The 24,905-nt window shown below is 39.7% G+C and overlaps 3 protein-coding genes across 3 annotated transcripts in view; 2 read left to right on the top strand and 1 right to left on the bottom strand.

Moving 5' to 3' along the window:
* Window positions 1-24,905, top strand: part of LOC310649375 (uncharacterized protein) — a 403,049-nt gene that overhangs the window by 351,769 nt on the left and 26,375 nt on the right. The gene's annotated exons all lie outside the window — the stretch shown is intronic.
* On the top strand, window positions 8,053-9,006 carry LOC310649126 (olfactory receptor 11G2-like; the record flags this gene model as incomplete). Its single annotated transcript, XM_083377410.1, has 1 exon — window positions 8,053-9,006. One exon carries the CDS (start codon window positions 8,053-8,055, stop codon window positions 9,004-9,006), a length of 954 nt encoding a protein of 317 aa, XP_083233536.1.
* LOC310649127 (olfactory receptor 11G2-like) lies at window positions 19,992-20,939 on the bottom strand (the record flags this gene model as incomplete). Its single annotated transcript, XM_083377411.1, has 1 exon — window positions 19,992-20,939. The coding sequence occupies one exon, from the start codon at window positions 20,937-20,939 to the stop codon at window positions 19,992-19,994; it is 948 nt and encodes a 315-aa protein (XP_083233537.1).

Raw genomic sequence — 24,905 nt, forward strand, 5'->3', positions numbered from 1 at the left:
ATGTTCATGTCATCTTGAAATTTTCCATGTCCAGTCTCCTCTTTATTTCCAAAAATGTCCCTGAGCCCCACCTTGTCCTCATCATAGCTGTATAAAATATGACAACACTTCATCCTAGATTCTGTGAAGCCGCACACACTTGGGCAAAATTAAGAGGAAAAAAAGAACATAGATTTTAGTAGAGTGGGGTAAATTCAGAGTGTTGATAACTGCAAGAGAAATTTCCCACCCTCGTTTATAGTGAGTTAATTAAGGAAGAGTCCCTTATAGTGATTTGAATTCTTCCCAGATTTCTTTCCATTTTTATGTAAGGTAAGACCACAGTTCCTTCCTCTTCTCTTCTTTTCTTGCAATGGTCAACTGACCATGCTACAATGATCACCATAAAGAAGACAAAAAGAGGACCATTTTTATGTGATAAGAAGCAGTCTCCTGATTTGTCAGCAGTGATTGTTTATGTCTACAATTCCTTCTCTAGCTTCCTCAAAATCTCTTATGTGTTGTCTATTCTTCCATATTTTTAATGACTTAAAGAGGTTGGGAAAGGCTGATCAGACCTATAAATGAGACAAACTGGAATGGAATAACTAACTTCCTAGAAGACAGAAATAAATTTCAGAAGAATCTTGACAAGGTTGGAGATTACTCTCTGGGTAGATACCATGTGAAATGGGTGGTCCATCAAATAAACTGGCTGTATGTCATGGGTGGCTTTACAGGTGATAAGCGGCACCTTGAATTTCACCTGGAAGCATGCCATCAACCGATGCAGCTCACAAAGAAGGAAAGCACATGCTCACTGTTATGTATGCAGGCACCTGCATAGCAACAGCCACCAGGGGGCGTTGGCCTGAACAGTTTTGGCGGGAAACCTAGTTTTCAGCGGGAAACCTAGGGCCAACCCCATTGGCTGTCTGCTCACCTGGCCAGGTATTTAAGGAGGCCAGGTAACCCTCATTCCCCAGTACGCTACCCCCCCCCAATAAAGAGCTGAACACATACTCCGGCTGGCGTCTCTTCCTTGCGTCGGACCCACTACATTGCACTCACCCTTTCCCATTGCATTCTGAATCAGCTGAGGCTTCCAAGTAGTCTTCAAGGGCAGATCTATCTAGAGTGCATTGCAATAGTCAAGCTACAAGGTGACCCAGACAAGAGTGACCATCTGAATGGATTTCTAATACAGGACAGGGTACAAACGGTGCACAAGAAGCTGTGTAAATACCAAGAAAACCACCAGATTGGGAACTACTTTTGAATGTGGATGTGCAATCCAAGATTAAAGGTGGAAAACCCATGATCTGGGGTGGGGGGAAGACATAAAATCCACAGCAAGTCAGTAGGATTAACTCAAAGTCTGCTTCTCCCCATCTGGATCAGCACAGCTTTTAGACACTGGGATAAGACCTCAACTTGGACAGCTTGGGGTCAAGAGTTTTAAATGGGTATCGTCAGTATATCAATAATATTGTTCCCTAAGCTAGCAGATGACCTAATGCTATGGTTTCATGTAAATATTAAACTTGTGGGGGGGAGAGGAATGAGCTTCTGACACCCCACAAAGGAAAGGCCAAGGCAGTGACCTTTTTCCTATCAACAAAACATGTTTTTAAATATCCTGAAACAAAGTTTAATGCTTGTCAGGTATCTGAATCTGGGAACTAAAGGCTTACGAAATCTCAAACATTTGAGATAAGGGAATATTGTATATTGTTAGTTGTTGTACAAGAAGAAATATAGGTAACAAAAATGGTCTCCAGGGAGGTGGGTGGACAGTAATATTTGTATTTTTATATTGTTTTTTATTTAGACATATGTATTATGTTTGTATTATTTGTATTTGAATAAAATTATTTTAAAAAAATTTTTTTAATCTCAAACGTTTGTCAGATGAACCTATAACTTTCTCATACACTTCAGAAAACAGCGACAATAAAATATCCTCCAATGAAATGTAGGAGATTTTATTTTGAAATAATTTTAATAGGATTGCATAGTAAGGTCTTTTAAGAACAAACACAACCCATATTCAAGGATTCTATCTGAACGTACTGGAATTGTGGACAAAATAAAGTCTTTGGCAATCTCTTCTCTTTTTTTATCATGTATTTGATGAAAAAAATTAATTTGAATTTGGGATTTATGAATTTTCAATTTAGGAACATACGGGGATTTTGCATAAAAAAGAATATAAAATACTTTCTTCTTGACTTTTCACATACGTGTGTGCGTGGTGTGTATAAAAGCATTTCTCAGATGAATTAATGGTGGTAGTCTAAGAATCTAATTACACAAAATATAATGGCTAATATGTGCCCAAAATAGCGGGAGATGCTTAGAAAAATTTACTAACAGGAGTAAAGAACATCAATGCAAATCTTTAAAATGATTTTATGACATAACGCCAATATTCCTATCAAAAGTCATTTTTTACTCTGGAAAAATAGGATGACAATAGGAACCTTCCTGTGAATTGTACACCTGGGAAAGCATTTAAATGCTTTCACATCTTCAGATAGCATGTTCTAGAGATCTTCACATGCTAAATTTCAATTAAAAGAGGATCATCATTCTTTGGGGCTGGCATCTGAAGAATATTGATTTACTTCTGATTTTGGATAGCTGGAAACAAAAAGAATAAGGAGATCCTTACACAGTGACTCAAATTGTCAAAAGAAATGATTTCTCATTCCTTTCTATGAATAACATTAGTGTTTTTTTCTGTGAAGTTACAATATTATATTGATTTTCACCTAAAAAGCCTCATTAAAGTAGGATCCCTATTTCTAGTCTGATTAATTTGGAGGTGTTATAATGCTACTTGTCCCCTCTCTGTGGGAGGTTATAGAGGCAGGGGCTTAAAAGCAGTTTGGTTTTTTTTACTGGGGAGACCCCAGTCATTTCAGAGTAACTGACAAGTTGGACTTCTTTGCAGCTTATTTTTGTAGTTAATGAATTTCTATTGCTTTATTATTATCCATGAACATTTGAGGGAATGTATGATTTGTTGGGATGTGGTGGCTCAGTGGGTTAGGACGCTGAGCTTGTCGATCAGAAGGTTGGCAGTTTGGCAGGTCGAATCCTGAGTGCTGCGTAACAGAGTGAGCGCCTGTTACTCGTCCCAGCTTCTGCCAACCTAGCAGTTCGAAAGCACGTAAAAATGCAAGTAGAAAAATAGGGACCGCTACGGTGGGAAGGTAACAGCGTTCCGTGCGCCTTTGGTGTCTAGTCATGCCGGCCACATGACCACGGAGACGTCCTCGGACAAATGCTGGCTCTTCGGCTTTGAAACGGAGATGAGCACCGGCTCCTAGAGTCAGAAACGACTAGCATGCATGTGCGGGGGAACCTTTACCTTTACCTTTTTATGATTTGTTGCTCTTGGTATTTTTAAAAAATATTATTTGTTGCTATTGGCATTTTAAAAAATATTATTTGTTGCTATTGGTATTTTTTTAAAAAAGTATCATCACCACCCTGCTTGGTATTCTGTTATTTTAAGTTTGAGATATTCAAAGAACTTTCTTGCCCACTATTTAGTTCTTGAGGTCAAGATCAGGAGCAGCAAACTTTTAACAAACTGCAAGAAATAACTAAAGGGACTGAACAGTCTCAATGGAATTACCGCATTATGAGAGAATGGTTGGAAAGTTTTCACAAACAAACTCTGCAAGAGAGACTCACCTTGGAAAATTTGCAGTTGTGGTTGATAGAACAAAAATCAATGTGGTTGAAGACACGAAGCTTAGAACTGTTGGGGAACTCAAGCCAGGATATTTTGAAATTTAGCTGCTTTTTGATTTCACAACATAGCTTGTCTTTATGCTTGGGAAAGTCCTGTGGTGATATTCTCCTATCATGGTCCTGTGATTAGAATCCTTCCAGACCATTTCTCAGCATTAAGCACATAACTTATATCATCAGCAGATCCTTCTTGATAGCTGAGCAACACCTTTGAGAAGGACCAAGGTAAGATACCATTGTGCCATTTGGAAGTTAATTAATTCATGGGCAATTTATGATTGAAACAGGGGCTTAGACACAATAGGTTTGTTAAATAGAAACCTTTATGTAGGCATATTCTATCTTAACTGCTTTTCTGATTTTTGTAAATACAAACATGAGGCTGTACTTAGGTAGAACATTTCATTTAATTTTTCCCCTTTCTTTTTTTTAGCTTGGAGAATTTCCATTGTGTATTATTATTATTATTATTATTATTATTATTATTATTATTATTATTATTATTATTATTATTATTAATTTTGGAGTCCATTCTAAACTAACGAGTTGAATCTGAGGAACTGTACTAAGTTTATTATGCAGGTTGAATTACAGTAAATGTTCGATCAATAATCCAAGCTAATTCTTGCCTCTCCGCATGTGTATTTCATTCTTGGGACACTGCAAGTAAAAAGCAGAGTTGGAATTAGGGCAAATTATTTCTATATCTCTAGTGATTTGAAAGGAACAAGCAGGTAGAGAACATGAATATCAAACTTTAGTTATTCCTATGGAATATTATTCATAAACTCATCATAAAAGATCAGACAATTCCTGAATCCACTGGAAGGATATTTTCACAGAGACAAGTCACATAATACCACTGTGACTTGTAATTTGATAGATTAACGCCAAGCTGGCAGGAATAGCCAACACTCAGGAAGATAGGCTTAAGATATAGGAGGATCTGGACAGACTTGAATCCTGGGCGCTATCTAACAAAATGAAATTCAATGGTGAAAAAGTAAGGTTCTGCATTTAGGCAAGAAAAACCAAATGTACAGGTATAGTATAGGGGGTACCTTGCTCAATAATAGTAACTGTGAGAGGGATCTCAGAGTCCTAGTGGACAATCCCTTAAATATGGGCCAGTAGTGTGCTGCAGCTGCCAAAAAAGCCAACACAGTGCTAGGCTGCATTAACAGAGGGATAGAATCAAGATCACATGAAGTATTAATACCACTTTACAATGCCTTGGTAAGGCCACACTTGGAATACTGCATCCAGTTCTGGTCACCACAATGTAAAAAAGATGTTGAGACTCTGGAAAGAGTACAGAGAAGAGCAACAAAGATGATTAGAGGTCTGGAGGCTAAAACATATAAGGAACGGCTGCTGGAATTGGGTATGTCTAGTTTAAAAGGACTAGGGGTGACATTTATTTATTTATTTATTTATTTTATTAAATTTATATACCGCCCTATTCCCGTAGGACTCAGGGTGGTTTACAGGGAGAGTTAAAAACAAACATACAAAAATTAAAATCAGATTAAAATTAATTAAATCAAATCCCCAATTTAAACTAAAACCCAATAAAATTAAAACACTGATAGCAGTGTTCCAATATCTCAGGGGCTGCCACAAAGAAGAGGGAGTCAAGCTATTCTCCAAAGCACCTGAAGGCAGGACAAAAAGCAACGGATGGAAACTAGTCAAGGAGAGAAGCAACCTAGAACTAAGGAGAAACTTCCTGACAGTTAGAACAATTAACCAGTGGAACAACCTGCCTCCAGAGGTGGTGAATGCTCCAACACTGGAGGTTTTTAAAAAGAGACTGGACAGCCATTTGCCTGAAATGGTATAGGGTTTCCTGCCTGAGCAGGGGGTTGGACTAGATGACCTCCAAGGTCCCTTCCAACTTTTTATTATTATTATTATTATTATTATTATTATTATTATTATTATTATTATTATTATTATTATCCCATGCAATCATCATTTCAAGGGTCAGGGAACAAGCAACGAAGAAGTTGCTCTTTCCTCTTGGAAACTTTTTTCCCGCCACTCAGGCGAAACTGGGGAAAGAAGAAAGAATAAATGGCAAGAGCGCCTTTCCCCTATAGGAAGCGGGGCACGAGCAACTTTGCAGCTTGCAACCCATACAAAAATTGCCCAGGTTTTTCTTGCAGGGCTGCTGGCTACTTCTGATGGGTTTCCTACTGTTAAGCTATGGAGCAGTTTCTCTGCAGGGATGCAAAACACTGAGTTTCTTTTTTAAATAATAATAATAATACCTTTATTAAATTTCAAAGTCAAATATTAAAATGCAAATTAATATAAAAGGGAAAGAGAATAGCAAAACAAATTAGAAGGGACAAAAAAAATACAACAAACCACTTTATCACAAAGATGATCTCTGGTTTTCTTTTAGTCTAGAGTCCATTCAACAAGGTGTCTCTAAATTTAAGCAAATAATACCAATATCTTAAAATGCTAGGACTCAACTTTAAAATATTTATATTCATAAAATAGCCTTCTCTCAGTTTTAATCTAACAAATAATAAATTGTCAAATGTGAAGTTAAGTCACTCTTGACTCCTGGCAATTGCCTACCCTACCCTACCCTAGAATAGAGTAGAATAGACTAGAATAAACTACACTAAACTATAGACTAGACTAGACTAGAATAAACTACACAAAAGATTAGACTAGACTAGACTAGACTAGACTAGACTAGACTAGACTAGACTAGACTAGACTAGACTAGACTAGAATAGAATAGAATAGAATAGAATAGAATAGAATAGAATAGAATAGAATAGAATAGAATAGAATAGAATAGAATAGAATAGAATAGAATAGAATAACAAAGTTGTAAGGGACCTTGGAGGTCTTTTAATCCACACACCCCTTGCTCAGGCAGGAAACCCATTTCAAACAAATAGTTGTCCAATCTCTTCTTTAAAACTTGCAGTGTTGGAGCATTCACAGCTTCTGGAGGCAGGGTGTTCCACTGATCAATTGTTCTAACTGTCAGGAAATATCTTCTTAGTTCTAGGTTGCTTCTCTCTTTGATTAGTTTCCATCCATTGCTTCTTGTCTTGCCCTCAGGTGCTTTGGAGAAACTAGGGCTAGGCCCTGTGGTTTCCTTGCCAACATTTTTGAAAGTCATTTGTCATTACCTCTTTCCTAGGGCTGGGAAACAATGAAATTGGTCAACTTCCCCTTTATTACATGGATGGTATATTTTAACCTATTGGGAATTTTACACATCATTCGCAATCCTCCATCTTTCAGCAAAGTTCTGTGCTCCAGGATGCTTCTTGTGTTCTCACCACATTGGTTATGGGCAGCTTTATTCCTATAATTTCATTTAGCAGTCTGGCTGCCAATTCATAGATGTCTCCCAGTTTCTCTCTGGCTGATTTGGTAAAGTCTTTTGCAGAACTCCATCAACCCAAACCCTAAATCAATAAGTAGCCTACCCTTCCCCACTCCCTCCATCAAATATCAGCATGAACTGTATCCGGTGACATCAAAATATGTGCATATTTTATGCAAAAGGTAATTCATGTATTGACTCCAGTTTTTCTTTCATACAGATTTCAAAGCTACTAAATATCAATCATATGTTTAGGGAAGGAGATGGAAGGAAGAGGGTGGGCTGTTAATGGGAGTCTAAAGGTTAGCATTTTTCCTAAGCATCAATGCCATTTTAATTGTTTTTCATGTTTAATAGAATCCTTTGCTATGTTTGTATGGTGAGCTTTTGGATAACTGTATCCTACACATCGGACAACATAAACAAACAAATAAAATGAGGGAGATGTAATAAACTTCCAATGTAGGCTTGTCCTATGAGAAACAGTAGAGTTATGCTGATGTCTCCTGTGCTTCTTTCGACAGACCACTAAAATCACAAACCTCATCATCTCCAGAAAAATGATAGTCAAATTCATCCTGATGAAGCTCTACTAGAGGCAGCTGATGTAAAATAATTATCTGGTAATTCCGATGTCTTTTTCTTCCTTTTTTTAAAACAAAATTATTTCATTATTATTGTAGGTGTATTATTCAAATTGATTAGTTAAAATAGTATGGTTGGTCAATATTCCTGTAATGGACTAGGTAATCCAGTCCATATTGTTTACCCCAACTGATGATTGCAATGTTAAAGCACAATTTAAAATTTGAAACCTTTGGTGCACCACTTTACCTGCCTGATTTCACACATAAACTGAAATATTTACTACATGTGTACTTTTCGAAGTGACTGAGAAATGTGGAAAGAGAATGTGGGTCAGGCTGTAAATTCTTATCTCATTGCAGATGGATTCAACCAACAAGACTTCAGTTGAGGAATTTGTTTTATTAGGTTTTGGAATTGGACAGCACAAGCGTTTGCTGCTCCTCGTCCTTTTCACTTTTCTCTACGTGCTCACTTTGGTTGAGAATGTCACTATTATTATCTTGGTGTTTTTGGACACTCACCTTGGGCGGCTTCCTATGTACATCCTGCTGAGCAACTTCTCCTGGTTGGAAATGTGCTACGTGTCCTCCACAGTTCCTCGCATGATCTTTGACTTAGCAGTTCCTGGCGGGATCATTTCTCTCAAAGAGTGTTTAATCCAGTTCTACATCTTTTTCATCCTTGGGGGCACTGAGTGTTTTTTCCTTTCAATTATGGCCTTAGATCGGCACGTGGCCATCTGCCACCCATTGCACTACCCACAAATTATGTCTCAAAATGTCTGCTACATTCTGGTGGCTCTTTGTTGGATCCTTGGCTTCTTGTGGTATCTTGTTCCAGCAACGTTGATCACTAAGTTGTCCTTTTGTGGCGCCAATGTCATTGACCACTTTTTGTGTGATGCTGGTCCAATCCTATCCTTGGCTTGCCCTCCACTTGGAATGGTTCCCACTTTGAGTCAGATTTGTCTCAGTGGTCTGCTCCTAGGTAATATGACGTTTGTTATTTTGTCCTACGGCACTGTGATTGTCACTCTAATGAAGATGTCCAACAAAGGCAGTCGTAGGAAAGGCTTTTCTACCATCTCTTTCCATCTAATTGTGGTCTCACTTTTCTACGGTTCAGTGACAGCAATGTATTTGTTACCAGGTGGAGAAAGCCAGTCAGGTATCACTAAGGCAGTGGCTCTCTTCTATACCACTTTTACACCTTTTCTCAACCCCTTGATCTACTGTCTGAGGAACAATCAAGTTAAAGAAGCACTGAATACATTACTAAGGAGAAAGGTGAGACTCATATGGAGCAAGGAATAGTCTAAAATTGTAGATGAAAGATGTAACCAAAATCAAACACAAGCACCAACATATACAACTTTAAGTCAAAGGTGTGCTTCTAGAATGGAATAGAATAGAATAGAATAGAATAGAATAGAATAGAATAGAATAGAATAGAATAGAATAGAATAGAATAGAATAGAATAGAGTAGAGTAGAGTAGAGTAGAGTAGAGTAGAGTAGAGTAGAGTAGAGTAGAGTAGAGCAGAGCAGAGCAGAGCAGAGCAGAACAGAACAGAATAGAATAACAGAGTTAGAAGGGACCTTGGAGGTCTTCTAGTCCAACCCACCTCTCAGGCAGGAAATCTTATACCATTGCAGACAAATGGTTGTCCACTCTCTTCTTAAAAATTTCCAGTGTTGGAGCATTCACAACTTCAGGTTGTTCCACTGATTAATTGTTCTAACTGTCAGGAAATTTATCCTTAGTTCTAGGTTGCTTCTCTCCTTGATCAGTTTCCATCCATTGCTTCTTGTCCTGCCCTCAGGTGCTTTGGAGAATAGTAACAGCATTTATGTCACCTTGAAAAGACAAAATCCAATGTCCAAGCAGGTCTACATGAGCTTCATAATGCCCACATGGAGAACCATTAAGGTAAATTCTGGGTCCCCCATTTTTCAAAGGTTGTAAGAAAGAAATGAAGAAAAAAATCTATCACACTGTCAGATGTGCCCAAACTGGGTGAAACAATTCATATCCTAGAAGACAGATATAAAATTCAAAATCTTGATAAGGCTAGAGAAGTAGGCTGAAAGTAACAGAATGAAATTTAACAGAGGAAAGCTCACTTAGGGAACTTATAAATGAACAGTAATAAAATAGGGAATATCTGGTTTAGTTATGGCTAGCTGTTAGAAAATCTGTTTTTATTATCTGAGGGACCATCTCTTGCTGGTCACATCTACTGACCCACTAGAGTGGTGGGGGATAAGGACTGTTGCAGGGCCTTCTCCATGGTGGCTCCCTCTCTCTGGAACATCGTTCCTCCAGAGATTAGACTGGCCCCCACTCTAACACTCTTTCAGAACCAGAAGACCTGGTTCTGCCACTGGGCCTGGGGAACACAGAGGGGGATGGAGCCCATTAAATGGCTAATTTGAATGTGTGTTGTTGTTGGGGTGGTGGGGGTTATTATTTTATTATTTCTCTTGTTATTTTTTTATTCTTTTTATACCATATTTTATATCCATGTAAGCTGTCTTGAGTCGCCATGTCCCAGTAGGCGGCAATATAAATTTTCTAAATAAATAAATAAAATAAATAAATTATATAGAAATTGTAGCAGAAGATAGTTACATAGCCATACAGATCAAACAAAATGTGCAATGTACAGTCACCATAAGCTTTGCTATTTAATGGTTTCACAACTGTCACAACTGTCACAGGAAACTCTCCTGAGAACATAAAGGAACTATGGATTTATAACCATAGAGTAGGTGCTAACTAAACACTGCAATTTACTGGCTGATTAATTCTGTAGTTGTTGCAATACAAAATACATTCTATCAATGAATTCCAACTCTAGTAACCTTGGAATATTAAATGGAGACTGAACATGAGTGTGCATTTTGTGTGGGTTTTAAAAAATGGGGCAAGTGAAGCTTTAGGCTGTGTCAAACACACATGCACATGCACACAAACGCACAAATTCTAATGTCCAAGCAAGTCTTTGGTTACTACATGAATTTCATAAGGCCCACATGGATACCACAAAAGTCAACTCTGGGTTCCATATTCTTAAATTGTGGTAAGAGACTTAAACAAAGAAACGGAGACAACACTTATTGAATTGCCAGATGAGCCCAAATTGGGTGAAACAATTCATATCCTACAAGACAGATGTAAAATTCAAAATCTTGATAATGCTAGAAAGTAACAAAATGAAAGTAACAAAATGAAATTTAATAGAGGAAAGCTCACTTAGGGAACATATGAAATGGACAAATATAGGATAGAGAATATCTGATTTAGCAATTTATTTATTTATTTTATTGGATTTGTATACCGCCCTATTCCCGTAGGACTCAGGGCGGTTTACAGGGCAGTTAAAACCATGAATACAAAAAATTAAGAACAAATAAAACAATTAAATTAAATTCAAGCCCCAAGAGTAAATATAAAACCCAGTGAAATTAACAACCCCACAGTCTGGACCAAACAGATCGAAGAGCCAAGTTTTCAGGTCCCGGTGAAATGAGCGAAGGTCGGGGGCAGTCCTAAGTTCTGTGGGTAGTTGGTTCCATAGGGCAGGCGCACCCACAGAGAACGCCCTTCCCCTGGGAATAACCCGCCGGCATTCATTAACCGGCGGTACCCTGAGAAGACCCTCCCTGTGGGGGCGCACAGGACGATGGGAAGATGATGCTCTAGCAATGGCTAGAGCAGTGGCTCCCAAACCTTTCTATACCCCGCAGCCCTAGAACGCTTCTGATATATTCTCATACCCCTTACAAAAGTTTGAAATAATGGCAACAAATTATGCATATACACTATAATTTTGAAAACCCAAGTTTTTGCACCCCTTGGAATATCCCAGGTGCGAGGAAGGAGAATGCAGTGTAAACATGAGGAAGGAAGAAACAAACCAAATCACTATACTACATAAGACCTGGTTACATTTTTATTTCCTTTGTCTCTTTAAACAATAAATTGGAGTGGAAGGCATGAAAAAATAACGAGGGATTTATTCACATGCACAAACTTCTCTTCTTCATTGGTCCTTAAGCATTTCTCTACTTGACCAGGTCAGCCATGACATAGTTTGGAAGCAAATGGGCACCGTGCCAATATCAGAAAAAAAATTCAGGAGAAACTCCTTGAATTGTAGGACCATGTTCTATGAGCATCACCCCACACTGTTGTCCACATTGCCTTCCATTTTAATACAGATGGCAAGTGTCCACGTGGAAGGTCAAAGCAAAGACGGTAAGATACAATAAATGCGAGCACAAAAAATGCCCAGTTAAACCCAGATGCTGCGTTTGATCGCACAAGGTGGTGTTTGTGTTGATCCAAAAAGCAGACTCTGTACCTACTGGGAAAATGCTAAGATTCAGCCACATGGTTTTCCTTTCCACATTTGGAACACATCTACCCATATCCTGGATATTATCTATATATCTGCTGTCAAGAATGAAACTTTGGTAGCTACATGCCTCTTCATTTCAACTTGCCAACTTGGGGGAGGTGTCATAATCCATTTATATCACACTTCATAAATGTATAGGTAGAACATTGTGCTCATTCTGGGGATTCTGCCATCTCTCGGGGGGGGGGAGAGAAGATGGTTATTTAGATTGAAATAGGCTATCTTCAAACACCAGGGAAACGTTTGATCTGGGGGAGAGAGGGGGAGAGAGAAATCTGGATCGCATCTTCATTTACAACTGAAAAAGGAAGAAGCAATAACAATAAAAACAAGGAGAGTTCCCTTTCCCACAGAAGGGTCTGACACCTAAGTAAATGATGGGAGCCTGACCAAATGGATGAGGGGAGGGGGTTGAAATGGGAATGCTTTATATAGGATTGAAATGTAACTCTGTTAGATTCCGTCTTGTATTGACACAATCGATCCCATACTAGTAAACATTTTCCTTTTGGACTAAACTTGCATCCAAGAATTCTTATTTCCTAAGATGTGGATTGAGGTGGGTACTGACAGGAGTTGTTTATTTAGATTTGGTTAAGATGGAGAAATGAAACCTCTATGATTCCGCTGAGGACTGTGAGAGCCTGAAACCTTTCCAAGGACACTCCAGCAGGTGTGGAGAAGAAGCAAACAGTTTCCATAACAAAGTGAAATTGTTTACATGGACTATATGAGAGAGTGGGGGTTAGGCTGGAGATATTCTTGTTTAATTCTATGAACTGGTGCCTGGGAACCTTAGAGTTAGTTTTGCTTCAACATAACCATGCTGTGTATTCAATAAACAGTAAGATTTTTGGAAATGGAATGAACCTGGACTTTTATTTGAATCCTCGAACTGAATGTTGACACTTGCTTTATATTATTTGACAAAACTGTTGGTGTATCTGCTGTCCTTTCACAAATCTTTATTATTTGTTGATGTTTCCTTTGTCAGGGCCAAACCGATGGCTGTCCTTCCCTTAATATGTGAAGTGTGTCCTATAATTTTCAAATATAACTGGGTGATAGCAATAGCACTTAGACTTATATACTGCTGCATAGTGCTTTACAGCCCTCCCTAAGCAATTTATAGAGTCAGCGTATTGCCCCCAACAATCTGGGTCCTCATTTTACCAACCTCGGAAGGATAGAAGACTGAGTCAACGAGACTCAAACTGCTGAACTGCTGGCAGCCGGCAATCAGCAGAATTAGCCTGCAGTACTGCATTCTAACCACTGCTTGTTTTCTGCTTGTCATAATATTCTGCATTAGAGCTTTCAAGTCACTTCTTTCTTCATCCATTGATGTGAATATATTGTATACCTTACAGCTTATATTTCACTGTAAGTGAAGAATGAAACCAGGGTTGGTTTCCCAACAGGCAAAATTATTTTCTATGAATTCACATGACACTAAAGTCAATTGGTGGCATTCCTAGGTTTGATTTCCCTATTTACTTTGTCTCCTTCTAAACCCAGGGGTGGTGGCTAATCACCTCACTCCAGTCCAGGGAATTTTTGTTGTTATTTATTCAAGGTATTCACTCCTACCAATGCTATTGACAGCCTCCAGGAACCTTCCTCTGCATTCTTTTTTTAAATGGTTAATAAGAATTTATAATGTTCCAGTGGATAGAGTGTTCAGCCAGGATTGCCAGTAGATACTTTAAACGTGATATTTTTTTTTCCACACAAGAAATCCTGTCCACGCTACTATTTTGCTTCGGGTCACATAATGTGATTCTACCTGCTGCAAAAATTACTCATTATTTGCCAGTACAGCCCAATCTCATAGCACCAAAATATTTTTTTTTTAATTGGGTTGACTTGTAATGACATTGGACATTGCTTTAGCTGAGGAGTGAGTTCATTTGGGCTGATCATCATCTTATGCAAGGCAGCCTCAGCCTGATTCCTCATTTACAGTTGACAGTTGTCCTCTTGGTGAAGGAGTGGAGCTAATGGTAAGTGATCATTACCTACCTGAAGAGAAAACAGCATAATATTTACTAGAGGCTTTCAAAATCTTCAAGAGATAGCTACTGTGAATAGAGTCCTCAGTTTAGTTTCAGTCCCAAAGATAATTTTTTTCAAGTCTTCTCTATTTCCACAAATTCTTAATCTCTGATTAAGGGCCTGGAGAAAAAAAAAACATATGAAGAATGGTTGTAGAATTGGGTATGGCTAGTCTAGAGAAAAGAAGAACTGGGGGGACATGATAGCAGTATTCCATTATTTGAGAGGCTGCCACAAAGAAGAGGGGGTCAACTTATTTTCCAAAGCAGCAGAAGGCAAGACAAGAAATGATGGATGGAAACTACTCAAGGAGAGAAGCATCCTGGAATTAAGGAGAAAATTCCTAACTAATGTCATTAGCTAATGACATGATATTCTTAAAGATGCCAGAAAGCAAGATCTGCAGTTTTTTCCTACATGGTAGCTATCAAGTAGGGAGGCGGTGGCTCAGTGGGTTAGGACGCTGAGTTTGTCGATCAGAAGGTCGGCAGTTTGGCAGGTCGAATCCCGAGTGCCGCGTAGCAGAGTGAGCGCCTGTTACTCGTCCCAGCTTCTGCCAACCTAGCAGTTCGAAAGCATGTAAAAATGCAAGTAGAAAAATAGGGACCGCTACGGTGGGAAGGTAACAGCGTTCCGTGAGCCTTTGGCGTCTAGTCATGCCAGCCACATGACCACAGAGACGTCCTCGGACAAGCGCTGGCTCTTCGGCTTTGAAACGGAGATGAGCACCGGCCCCTAGAGTCGGAAACATCTAGCACACATGTGCAGGGGAACCTTTATCTTTATAGTTATGTTATCATGCCATGTTTGTTACATTACTGTATGTGTTGTGTTGTATTATGTTATGTTGTTATGTTATCTTTGTTATACTCTGTTCCACAATAGTGTACTGTTTTATACTATCCTATATTACTGCCATATGAGTTATTTTAACAAACATATTATCATGATCCTGAACCAAATAATTTAAGAGTATTGAATATTATGTGGATATATTTTTAATTGAGAAAGATGCAATGTCAGTTGGCGCATTCCAAAGTTGAACCTCCTTATTTTGAGAATAATTGTATTTTTCTTGCAACATGTCAAATTATTTTTCTTGGTTTCCTTATGTTCTCTGCACAGATGATGTTACTTAGCCTGGTAATGAAACATCTTCAGAAAAACAAGCACACTCAAAGAATCAATCAATCAGAATAGAGCTGGAAGGGATCTTGGATGTCATCTAGTCCAAACCCCCTGCTCAAGCAGGAGATCCTATACCATTTCAGACAAGTGACTGTTAGTCTCTTCTGAAAAAGCCTCCATTGATGAAGCACCCACAATATGGATGGCAAGCTGTTCCACTAGTTAATTGTCCTCACAGTTAGGAAGTTTCTCCTTACTTCCAGTTTGCTTCTCTCCTTGATTAGTTTCCACCCATTGTTTTTTGTCCTGCCCTCTGGTGCTTTGGTAAATAAGCTGACTCCCTCCTCTTTGTGACAACCTTTCAAGTACTGAAATACTGCTATCATGTCCCCCCCCCCAGTCCTTTTCTTTCTCTAGACTAGCCAACCCAAATCCTGCAACCCTTCTTCATATGTTTTAGTCTCCAGGCCTTTCATTACCTTAGTGGCTCTTCTTTGCACTTTTTCCAAACTCTCAACATCTTTTTTTTATAATGTGGTGACCAAAATTGGTTGGAGTATTCCAGGTGTGGTCTTACTAAGGATTTAGTGGCACTAAAGTGGCACTAATACTTCCCGTGATTTTGGTTCTATTCCTCTGTTATACAACCAAGGATTTTATTTGCTTTTTTTTTGCTTCTGCTGCACAGTGCACACTGTTGGCTCATATTTATTTTATTTTAATTTAATTTATTAATATTTCTATACCGCCCTTCTCCCGGAGGACTCAGGGCGGTGTACAGGGCAAGAATAAAACACAGAAATTTACAAAAACTAAAAGATGATTAAATACATGCCCGATTAAAATACAATTGATACATAGTAAAAACCCCAATACAAATGATAAAAAACCCCACCAATCCCCCCTCAGGCCAGGCCGGCTTGCTCGAACAAGTATGTTTTCAGATCGCGGCGAAAGGAGCGCAGATCGGGCGCCGTCCGGAGCTCAACCGGTAACTGGTTCCATAACTCCGGGGCGCCCACAGAGAAGGATCTCCCCCTGGGGGCCACCAGTCGGCATTCTCTGACCGGTGGCACCCTGAGGAGGCCCTCTCTGTGGGAACGCACAGGGCGCAGGGAGCTTGATGCCGGCAGCAGATGTTCCCTGAGGTACTCCGGCCCCATGCCATGGAGGGCTTTGAACACCATTACTAGCACCTTGAATCTCACCCGGAAGACAACTGGCAACCAATGCAGCTCACGGAGCAGAGGTGTCACATGGGAGTATCAGGAGACTCCCAACACAACTCTCGCAGCTGCATTCTGTACCAGTTGGAGCCTCCGGGTGGTCCTCAAGGGAAGCCCCATGTAGAGAGCGTTGCAGTAGTCTAGACGAGAGGTCACGAGCGTGTGAGTGATCGTGCATAAGTCATCCCGGCTTAGATAGGGCCGCAACTGGCGCACCAGGCGAACCTGGGTGAAAGCCCCCCTAGTCACAGCCACCATGTGATCTTCCAAGGTAAGCCGCGAATCTAGGAGGACTCCCAAGTTGCGAGCCCTATCTACGGGGGGTAATAATTCACCCCCCATAGAAAGAGATGGAATATCCGAATAGACCCGGGATGAAGGTATGCAAAGCCACTCGGTCTTGTCGGGGTTGAGTTGAAGTCTGTTCCTCCCCATCCAGACCCGAACCGCCTCCTAGTGATCGTCCACTAGGATTCCAAGATCCCTCTCCGTTACTCTTTTTGAGCCAGATTTCATCTAATCTCTGCTTGTACCTTTGATTTTTTTTCCTGCCTAAATGTAAAGCTTCACTTTTCTCCACATTAAATTTCATTTTGTTGGATAGGGCCCATTGTTCAAGTCTGTCAAGATCTTTTGGGTCCTGAACTTGTATTCTGGGGTGTTGGCTATTCCTGCCAGCTTAGTGTCATCTGCAAATTTAATGAGTTCCCCTTCTATTCCCTCATCTAAGTCATTTATGGAGATAGTGAAGAGTACTGGGCCTAGGGCAGAGCCTTGTGGTACCCCACTCTTTACTTCCTTCAATGTAGATGTAGTACCATTAAGGATGACTCATTGTGTATGGTTTGCCAGCCAGTTACAAATCCATCTGGTGGTGATGCTGTCTATGCCACATTTTTCTAGTTTACCAAGAAGTAGGTTGTGGTCTACTTTGTTGAATGCCTTGCTAAAATCTAAGTCTACTATGTCCACAGCATTTCACTGGTCTCCTAATTTATCAAAGAATGAAATAAGATTGGTTTGGCATGATATGTTTTTAATAAAACCATGCTGGCTTTTAGTTATAACTTTATTTGTTTCTAGATAGAATAGAATAGAGCTGGAACGGACCTTGGGAGTCTTCTAGTCCGGCCCCCTGCTCAAGCAGGAGAACCTATACCATCTCAGACAAGTGAGTGTCTAGCCTCTTTTTAAACATCTCCAGTGATGGAGCACCCATGATTTCTGGGGGCAAGCTATTCCACTGGTTAATTGTCCTCACTGTCAGGAAGATTCTCCTTAATTCCAGGTTGCTTCTCTCTTTGATCAGTTTCTAACCATTGTTTCTTGTCCTGCCCTCTGGTGCTTTGGTGAATAACATGACCCCCTCTTCTTTGTGGCAGCCCCTCAAATACTGGAATGCTGCTATCATGTCTCCCCTATTTTTTCTTTTCTTTAGACTACTAGCCAAACCCAAGTCCTGCAGCCATTCTTTGTATGTTTTAGTCTCCAGGCCTTTGATCATCTTAGTTGCTCTTTTCTGAATTTTTTCCAAACTCTCAACATTTTTTTCCGTGATATAGTGACCAAAATTGGCTGCAGTATTCCAGGTGTGGTCTTACTAGGGTTTTATAAAGCGGTACTAATTCCTCACGTGATCTTGATTCTATGCCTCTGTTTATACAACCCAGGATTGTATTAGCTTTTTTGACTGCTGCTGCACACTGCTGGCTCATAGTTAAGTGATCATCCACTAGGATTCTTATTAGCCTTTCCAGCGTCTTCCCAAGTATTAAAGTTAGGCTGATTGGTCTGTAATTTCCTGGATCTTTTTCCCCCCTCTTTTTTTGAAGATGGGAACCACATCGCTCTTTTCCAATCTTTAGGTAATTCCCCAGTGTTCCACAATTTTTTAAAGATATGGTACAATGGTTCTCAGATAACATCTGCCAGCTCCTTCAGAACTTTGGGATGTAATCCATCAGGTCCTAGTGACTTATATTCATCAAGATCAGATAGGCGTTCTCTAACCATTTCTTGCTTATTTTAATTTTAATTTTTAGTCTGTTTTTTACTGTTATGTTTTTAGTAGACTGTGTTGTGACTCAGCATCAGCCTGTGGTTCCAGCAGCTGAGTCAGATGATTCTGAAGAGGAGGAGGAGGAGGAGGGGTTTGGAGAGCCTTTGGTGTCAGAGGAAGGTTCTGATGCACTGCGGAACTCTCAGCTTGCCCCTCCCATCTTGTTCCTCCTCAGACTCAGCTGTGTGAGCCTAAAAGATTGGAAGAAAATGATCCACAGCTGGCTCTGTTCAGGGACACTAGGAGCAGGAGGCAATCTAGCAGAACAGAACAGAGGAAAGCAATGAGGCAACTCGGGAGAAGGCAATGAGAAGCCACACCTTGGGACTGCTGATAAAAGAGGAATGTGTGGGAGGTGCTGGTTGCTGAAGGCAACCGTTTGAAGATCTTCTGCTAGAGTCCTGGTCTGTTATTCTTGTTTAACTCTTGTTTAACCTTTTGGTTTAAGTCTTGTTTGAACTTTTCATTTAACTTTTGTTTGAACTCTTTGTAAATAAATTTGGTTGGGTTTTTTCCAGCCTGTTGATTATAAAAAGGGGTTGTCCCTGACATTCAAACAGGGCTGGTCATAGGCTGGAACAGAACAGAATGGGCTATAGTTTCTTTTTGCATGAAGACTGATGCAAAAGAGTTAAGCAGTTCTATTTCTCTCTGCTGCCATCTTCCCTCTTAGGTGAATCTACTGTTTCCTCAACTTTTTTCTTGTTATTTATATGTTGAAAGAAACTTCTTTGAACTTCAAGAAGTCAACGGTACAATCCTGAGCTGCATATATTTTAAAATATTGACATTCTGTTTTGTTTCAGGCCATAGTGGATTTATGAAACTAATTAACTAATTAACACCAAGAAAGTAACTGGCTGGTAACTTTCCTGACAATAGGCCATCATAGACAGATTGCATGGAGATTCTTGGGGGCTTAGAGCAACAGCAAATGTAAACACTGGAGAAAATTTACCATTCATTTTTATTTATGATGAAAGATATTGTATTTTTATTTCACTACATCATTTCAAAGAACAGAACAGACAAAACAATTGCTGAAATTGGAAGCACAGTTAAAAAGGAAGGTACATACTTAATATTTCAGGAAACAGAGGTGCTATTTTTTCTTTCATTAAATATTTCCCACAACCTTGTGCCTTTTATGTTTAATTTTGGGCCATGAGATTAACTAATATAAAACAAGTGCAAGAGAAAATTTTCCTATGTAAATACATTCCTTCATAGTTTCCACATAGTCCAACCCAATCCAGTTTGATCCAGTTCAGTCCAATCTAATTCAATTGAACCAAATCCAATCAAATTATTTTGTTTTTGAGCTATTCAAAGAGCCAACTAAAAATCCACTATAAATATTTTACAACTTCTTGTTTTGTTTTCATCTTCCTATCTCCTTTTCATATTGTCATCTTTTTCTCAGCCTTTGCTGTGTCCTTCTGAGAACCCTGCCTAGGGCCTCCTTCACCTGATGGTTCCTCAGAGAGTAGATCATGGGGTTGAGAAAGGGTGTAATGGCGGTGTAGAAGACAGTGACTATTTTAGCAGCTAGTGACTGGCTTTTCCCACCTGGAGTTACATACATTCCTGCCACAGAACCATAGAAAAGGGTCACCACTACGACATGGAAGGATATGGTGGAGAAGGCTTTCTTCCTGCTACTTTGGTTAGAGGATTTGATCAGTGTGACAATTATAATGCCATAGGAAATAGCTACAAAGACTAAGTTGCCCAATATGATGAAAATATTCACGGAAAAAAGGATAAGTGGAGCATTTCCAAGTGGAGGGCAAGCTAAGGACAGAAGCCCTTGATCACACAGAAAGTGGTCCGAGATTTTGGGCCCACAGAAAGACAGCCTAGAGATCAAAGTTATTGGGACAGCATATACCAAAAAGCCAGCAATCCAGCAACTAGCCACAAGCTTGGAGCAATTCTTTGGAGACATAATTGTTGGATAATAGAGTGGGTGGCAGATGGCCAGATAGCGATCCATTGCCATGGTTGAGAGGAAAAAGGTTTCGGTGCTACCAAGGGAGTAGAAAATGTAAAACTGTATGAAACAGGCTTGGAAGGAGATGATCCCTTGAGGAGAAGCCAGATCAAAGAGCATACGGGGCATGGTGGTGGTCACATAGCAGATTTCCAGCAAGGAGAAGCTTCCCAAAAAGTTATACATGGGGAGCTGTGCTAATTGCACATCTACATGCACCAGTGTGATAATAGTGGTATTCTCAATTAAAGTGCTGATGTAGATAATAGTAAAAAGAATAAGAAGGAAGAAACGCTTTTGTTGTCCACTCCCCAAGCCTAGCAAAATGAATTCCTGGACTGTGGTCCTGTTGGTTAGCTCCATCTGGAATCAGAAGTCAGAATTGTACAGTGTTAAAGATTGTCAAATATATCAATATAATTCGGATGAGGGGATAGATGGGGAACTCATCAAATTTGCAGATGACACCAAGCTGGCAGGAATAGCCAATACTCCAGAAGATAGGCTTAAGATACAGAAGGATCTGGACAGACTCGAACACTGGGCACTATGTAACAAAATGAAATTCAATGGTGAAAAAAGTAAGGTTCTACATTTAGGCAGGAAAAATGCACAGGTATAGTATAGGTGGTACCTTGCTCAACAGTAGTAACTGTGAGAGGGATCTCGGAGTCCTAGTAGACAATCACTTCAATGTGAGCCAGCAGTGTGCTGCAGCTGCCAAAAAAGCCATCACAGTGCTAGGCTGCATTAACAGAGGGATAGAATCAAGATCAGGTGAAGTACTAATACCACTTTACAATGCTTTGGTAAGGCCACACCTGGAATACTGCATCCAGTTTTGGTCACCACGATGTAAAAAAGATGTTGAGACTCTAGAAAGAGTACAGAGAAGAGCAACAAAGATGATTAGGGGGCTGGAGGCTAAAACATATAGGGAACGGTTGCTGGAATTGGGTATGTGTAGTTTAACGAAGAGAAGGGCGAGGGGTGACATGATAGCAGTGTTCCAATATCTCAGGGGCTACCACAAAGAAGAGGGAGTCAAGCTATTCTCCAAAGCACCTGAAAGCAGGACAAGAAGCAACGGATGGAAACTAGTCAAGGAGAGAAGCAACCTAGAACTAAGGAGAAACTTCCTGACAGTTAGAACAATTAACCAGTGGAACAACCTGCCTCCAGAAGTGGTGAATGCTCCAACACTGGAAGTTTTTAAGAAGAGACTGGACAGCCATTTGCCTGAAATGGTATAAGGTTTCCTGCCTGAGCAGGGGGTTGGACTAGATGACCTCCAAGGTCCCTTCCAACGTATTATTATTATTATTAAATTTCTAAAATGCCTGATCGTGGGATTACCAAATTAAGAACAAATAGTTTGGCAATGTGGATGTCTTCTAAGGGTGTCATTAAAATTTTTCAAGAACAGTCCTAGTGCATTCTATCACTGGACCCTTTCCAATAACATTATGAAAATATAAAGTAAATGGAATTTCGCTTTATATTTCAATGGATATGTTGAATAGTGGAAACTGAATGCTATTATATCATCCACATAGCTGCCTTGAACATAATGTTTAAACTGCACCAAACCTCAGATGGCTTCATCGCACTTATAGCCAAGTACTGTAATCCATTTTTTTATCATTTAAAACTGTGTTTCTCAACTTTGAGAACTTTAGGATGTGCGGACTCCAACTTCCTAAATTCTGCCTGGGGGAAATTCTAGGAGTTGAAGTCCACACATTTCAAAGTGGCCAAGGCTGATAAACACTGTTTAGAATGAACAACACATGATAGGAGACATCTGTCGACGTCTACTGATAGATGGATCCTCACTAACGTGATAGCAAAGAAGTAAGAGGATAACAGTGTGTGAATTATAGATGTGGGGAAAGATAGTGCCTTTGATTATAACTGAGATAGAACACAAAGATGGAGATACTTAGGGGAAGTCTAGATGGTGCTTGCTCGGTTGGGTTCATCAGTTGGAACCTTGATACCAAGATTTGCAGGATTCTGAGAAAGAAGGTTCCCATTCAATGCACTAGCACCACCAACAGGAATAGAGCAGCTACATTTAAGGCATAACCAGACTTGTATCTTGTGCAGTGTAAGCTCAGGCTTGACCTGACAGGCTGTCCAGGAAAGAGGAGTGAGGCAAAAACAAAAGAGGGCCAATAAAAGATAAACAACTGCCCAAAGTCAAATAATTTTCCATCTCCTTGCCTGGCTATCATGGTGTTTTTCTAGTTATAAGGATGTAGTCAGAAAGATATTTCACCAGATTTAGGTCCAGATCTAATTTTACTTTCTTATACTGTAGGAGTACTGGAGGACAACCCACTTAATGCAAGATGGCTACAATGCAATTTTGCTCAGGGAAAAAGGAAACAGGGAGAGAATTAGATTAAGTGGGGAGCTCACAACATTCATTTTTCCCAAACTGCAGGCAGCAGGCACTAAACTTGCCACATCAAAGAGGGGTGCAGTGACACTGCTAATCAAATTCAAGTTCTGCAGTACATTGCTAATGAACACATCGCTGTTTCCTAGTATATTAAAAGTCCTTGTCCTGAATTGGGGAATTGCACAGTTAAATTAACAGTGATCCAACCTCTAGTTGAGCAGTTCTGAGGTGGAGATTTTACTGACAGGACAAGAGAAATGACCTAGGTGTAGAATTTCAGTATCCTCCTCCATGCAACAATTTCCTTAGATGTGTTTTAGTCTAAACATGGGAAATGAAATACTACATAGTCTTTCCTGGTGCAATTTACTGGGCAAGGAGATGTCTCCATTATAAATGAAAAGACTTTGTGGGAATAGAATAGAATAGAATAGAACAGAATAGAACAGAATAGAACAGAACAGAACAGAATAGAACAGAATAGAATAGAATAGAATAGAATAGAATAGAATAGAATAGAATAGAATAGAATAGAATAGAATAGAATAGAATAGAATAGAATAGAATAGAATAGAATAGAATAGAATAAAATAAAATGGAATGGAATGGAATGGAATGGAATGGAATGGAATGGAATGGAATGGAACGGAACGGAACAGAATAGAATAAACAGAGTTGGAAGGGACATTATAGGTCATCTAGTCCACCACCACCCCACCCAAGCAGGAGACCCTACACCATTTCTGACAGATGGCAGTCCAGTCTCTCCTTGAAAGCTTCCAGTGATGAAACTCCAACAACATCTGAAGGCAAACTGTTCCACTGGTTGATTGTTCTCACTGTCAGAAAATTTCTCCTTATCTCTAGGTTGAATCGCTCCTTGATCAGCTTCCATCTGTTATTCCTTGTCTGGCCTTCAGGTGCTTTGGAAAATAGGTTGACCCCCTCCTCTCTGTGACAGCCCCTCAAATATTGAAACACTGCTATCATGTCATTCCTGGTCCTTCTCTTCACTAGACTAGCCATGCCCAGTTCCTGTGACCATTCTTCATATGCTTTAGCCTCCAAGGGAAGATGATTTTGATTGTTTGTAAACTGAACACTGCACATAGCAATCTCTCAAAGACTTTGAAAACCCTTAGTAAATATTAAAGCTGCTTTCTCTCCAGGCGGATTATGGCCACATACCTTAGCTCTGCTCCTCCATCCAAAGGACAGGGGTGTGTGGTAGAGTCCTTGTTGTTCCTCTCAGCTCCAAATGAGGGATCAGGCTGAGGCTGCCTTCCATAAAATTATCAGTAGGTGTCAGATCAATATGAGCTAAGATTTTGAATTTGTACAAGCATGGTGCAAAATAGTTACAAGCCATCCAAATGAACAAATACTGTGGTGCCATCCAATCCCAATTCGGCTATACTGGCAGATAAGAAGTCCTTTTTGTATTAAGCAAGAGCATGTTACCAAGCATGGATTTAAATATTGGTGTGGACAGGTTTGATTGTATGCCAGCAAAAATCTCCTGCCTCTCATTTATAACATCTTCTGGCAGCACCAACTGGACACTCCTTATCCAGTAGGGTATTACAAATAGTTGCAAGCAATTAAAAACAAAAGAATACGAAATAATGTTGTCTGGGAGCAATCAAGAGCAGTTGTCAGAATGAATGCCCAGGATAAATTTTGGAGACTTGTGGCAACAGGAATTTCCTGGGCTTGAGTGAAATAATTGGCAATCCATGGTGGTTTCAGAAGGAGGCAAGCTAATTAGGCAAATCAAACCTAGAAAGGTGCAAGAAAAGGATTAACGCAATTTGAAATCATAGAGGATCATTTGCCTAGTTTCACTCTTCATTTACAGTGCAAAATCAGGTATAAACAGTGTGTTTGTTTGCCTATAATTGTCAGCATTTCCACAAAGGTAA

Source organism: Vipera ursinii (genome assembly GCF_947247035.1).
Source record: "Vipera ursinii genome assembly, chromosome: Z".
Lineage (NCBI taxonomy): Eukaryota > Metazoa > Chordata > Lepidosauria > Squamata > Viperidae > Vipera > Vipera ursinii.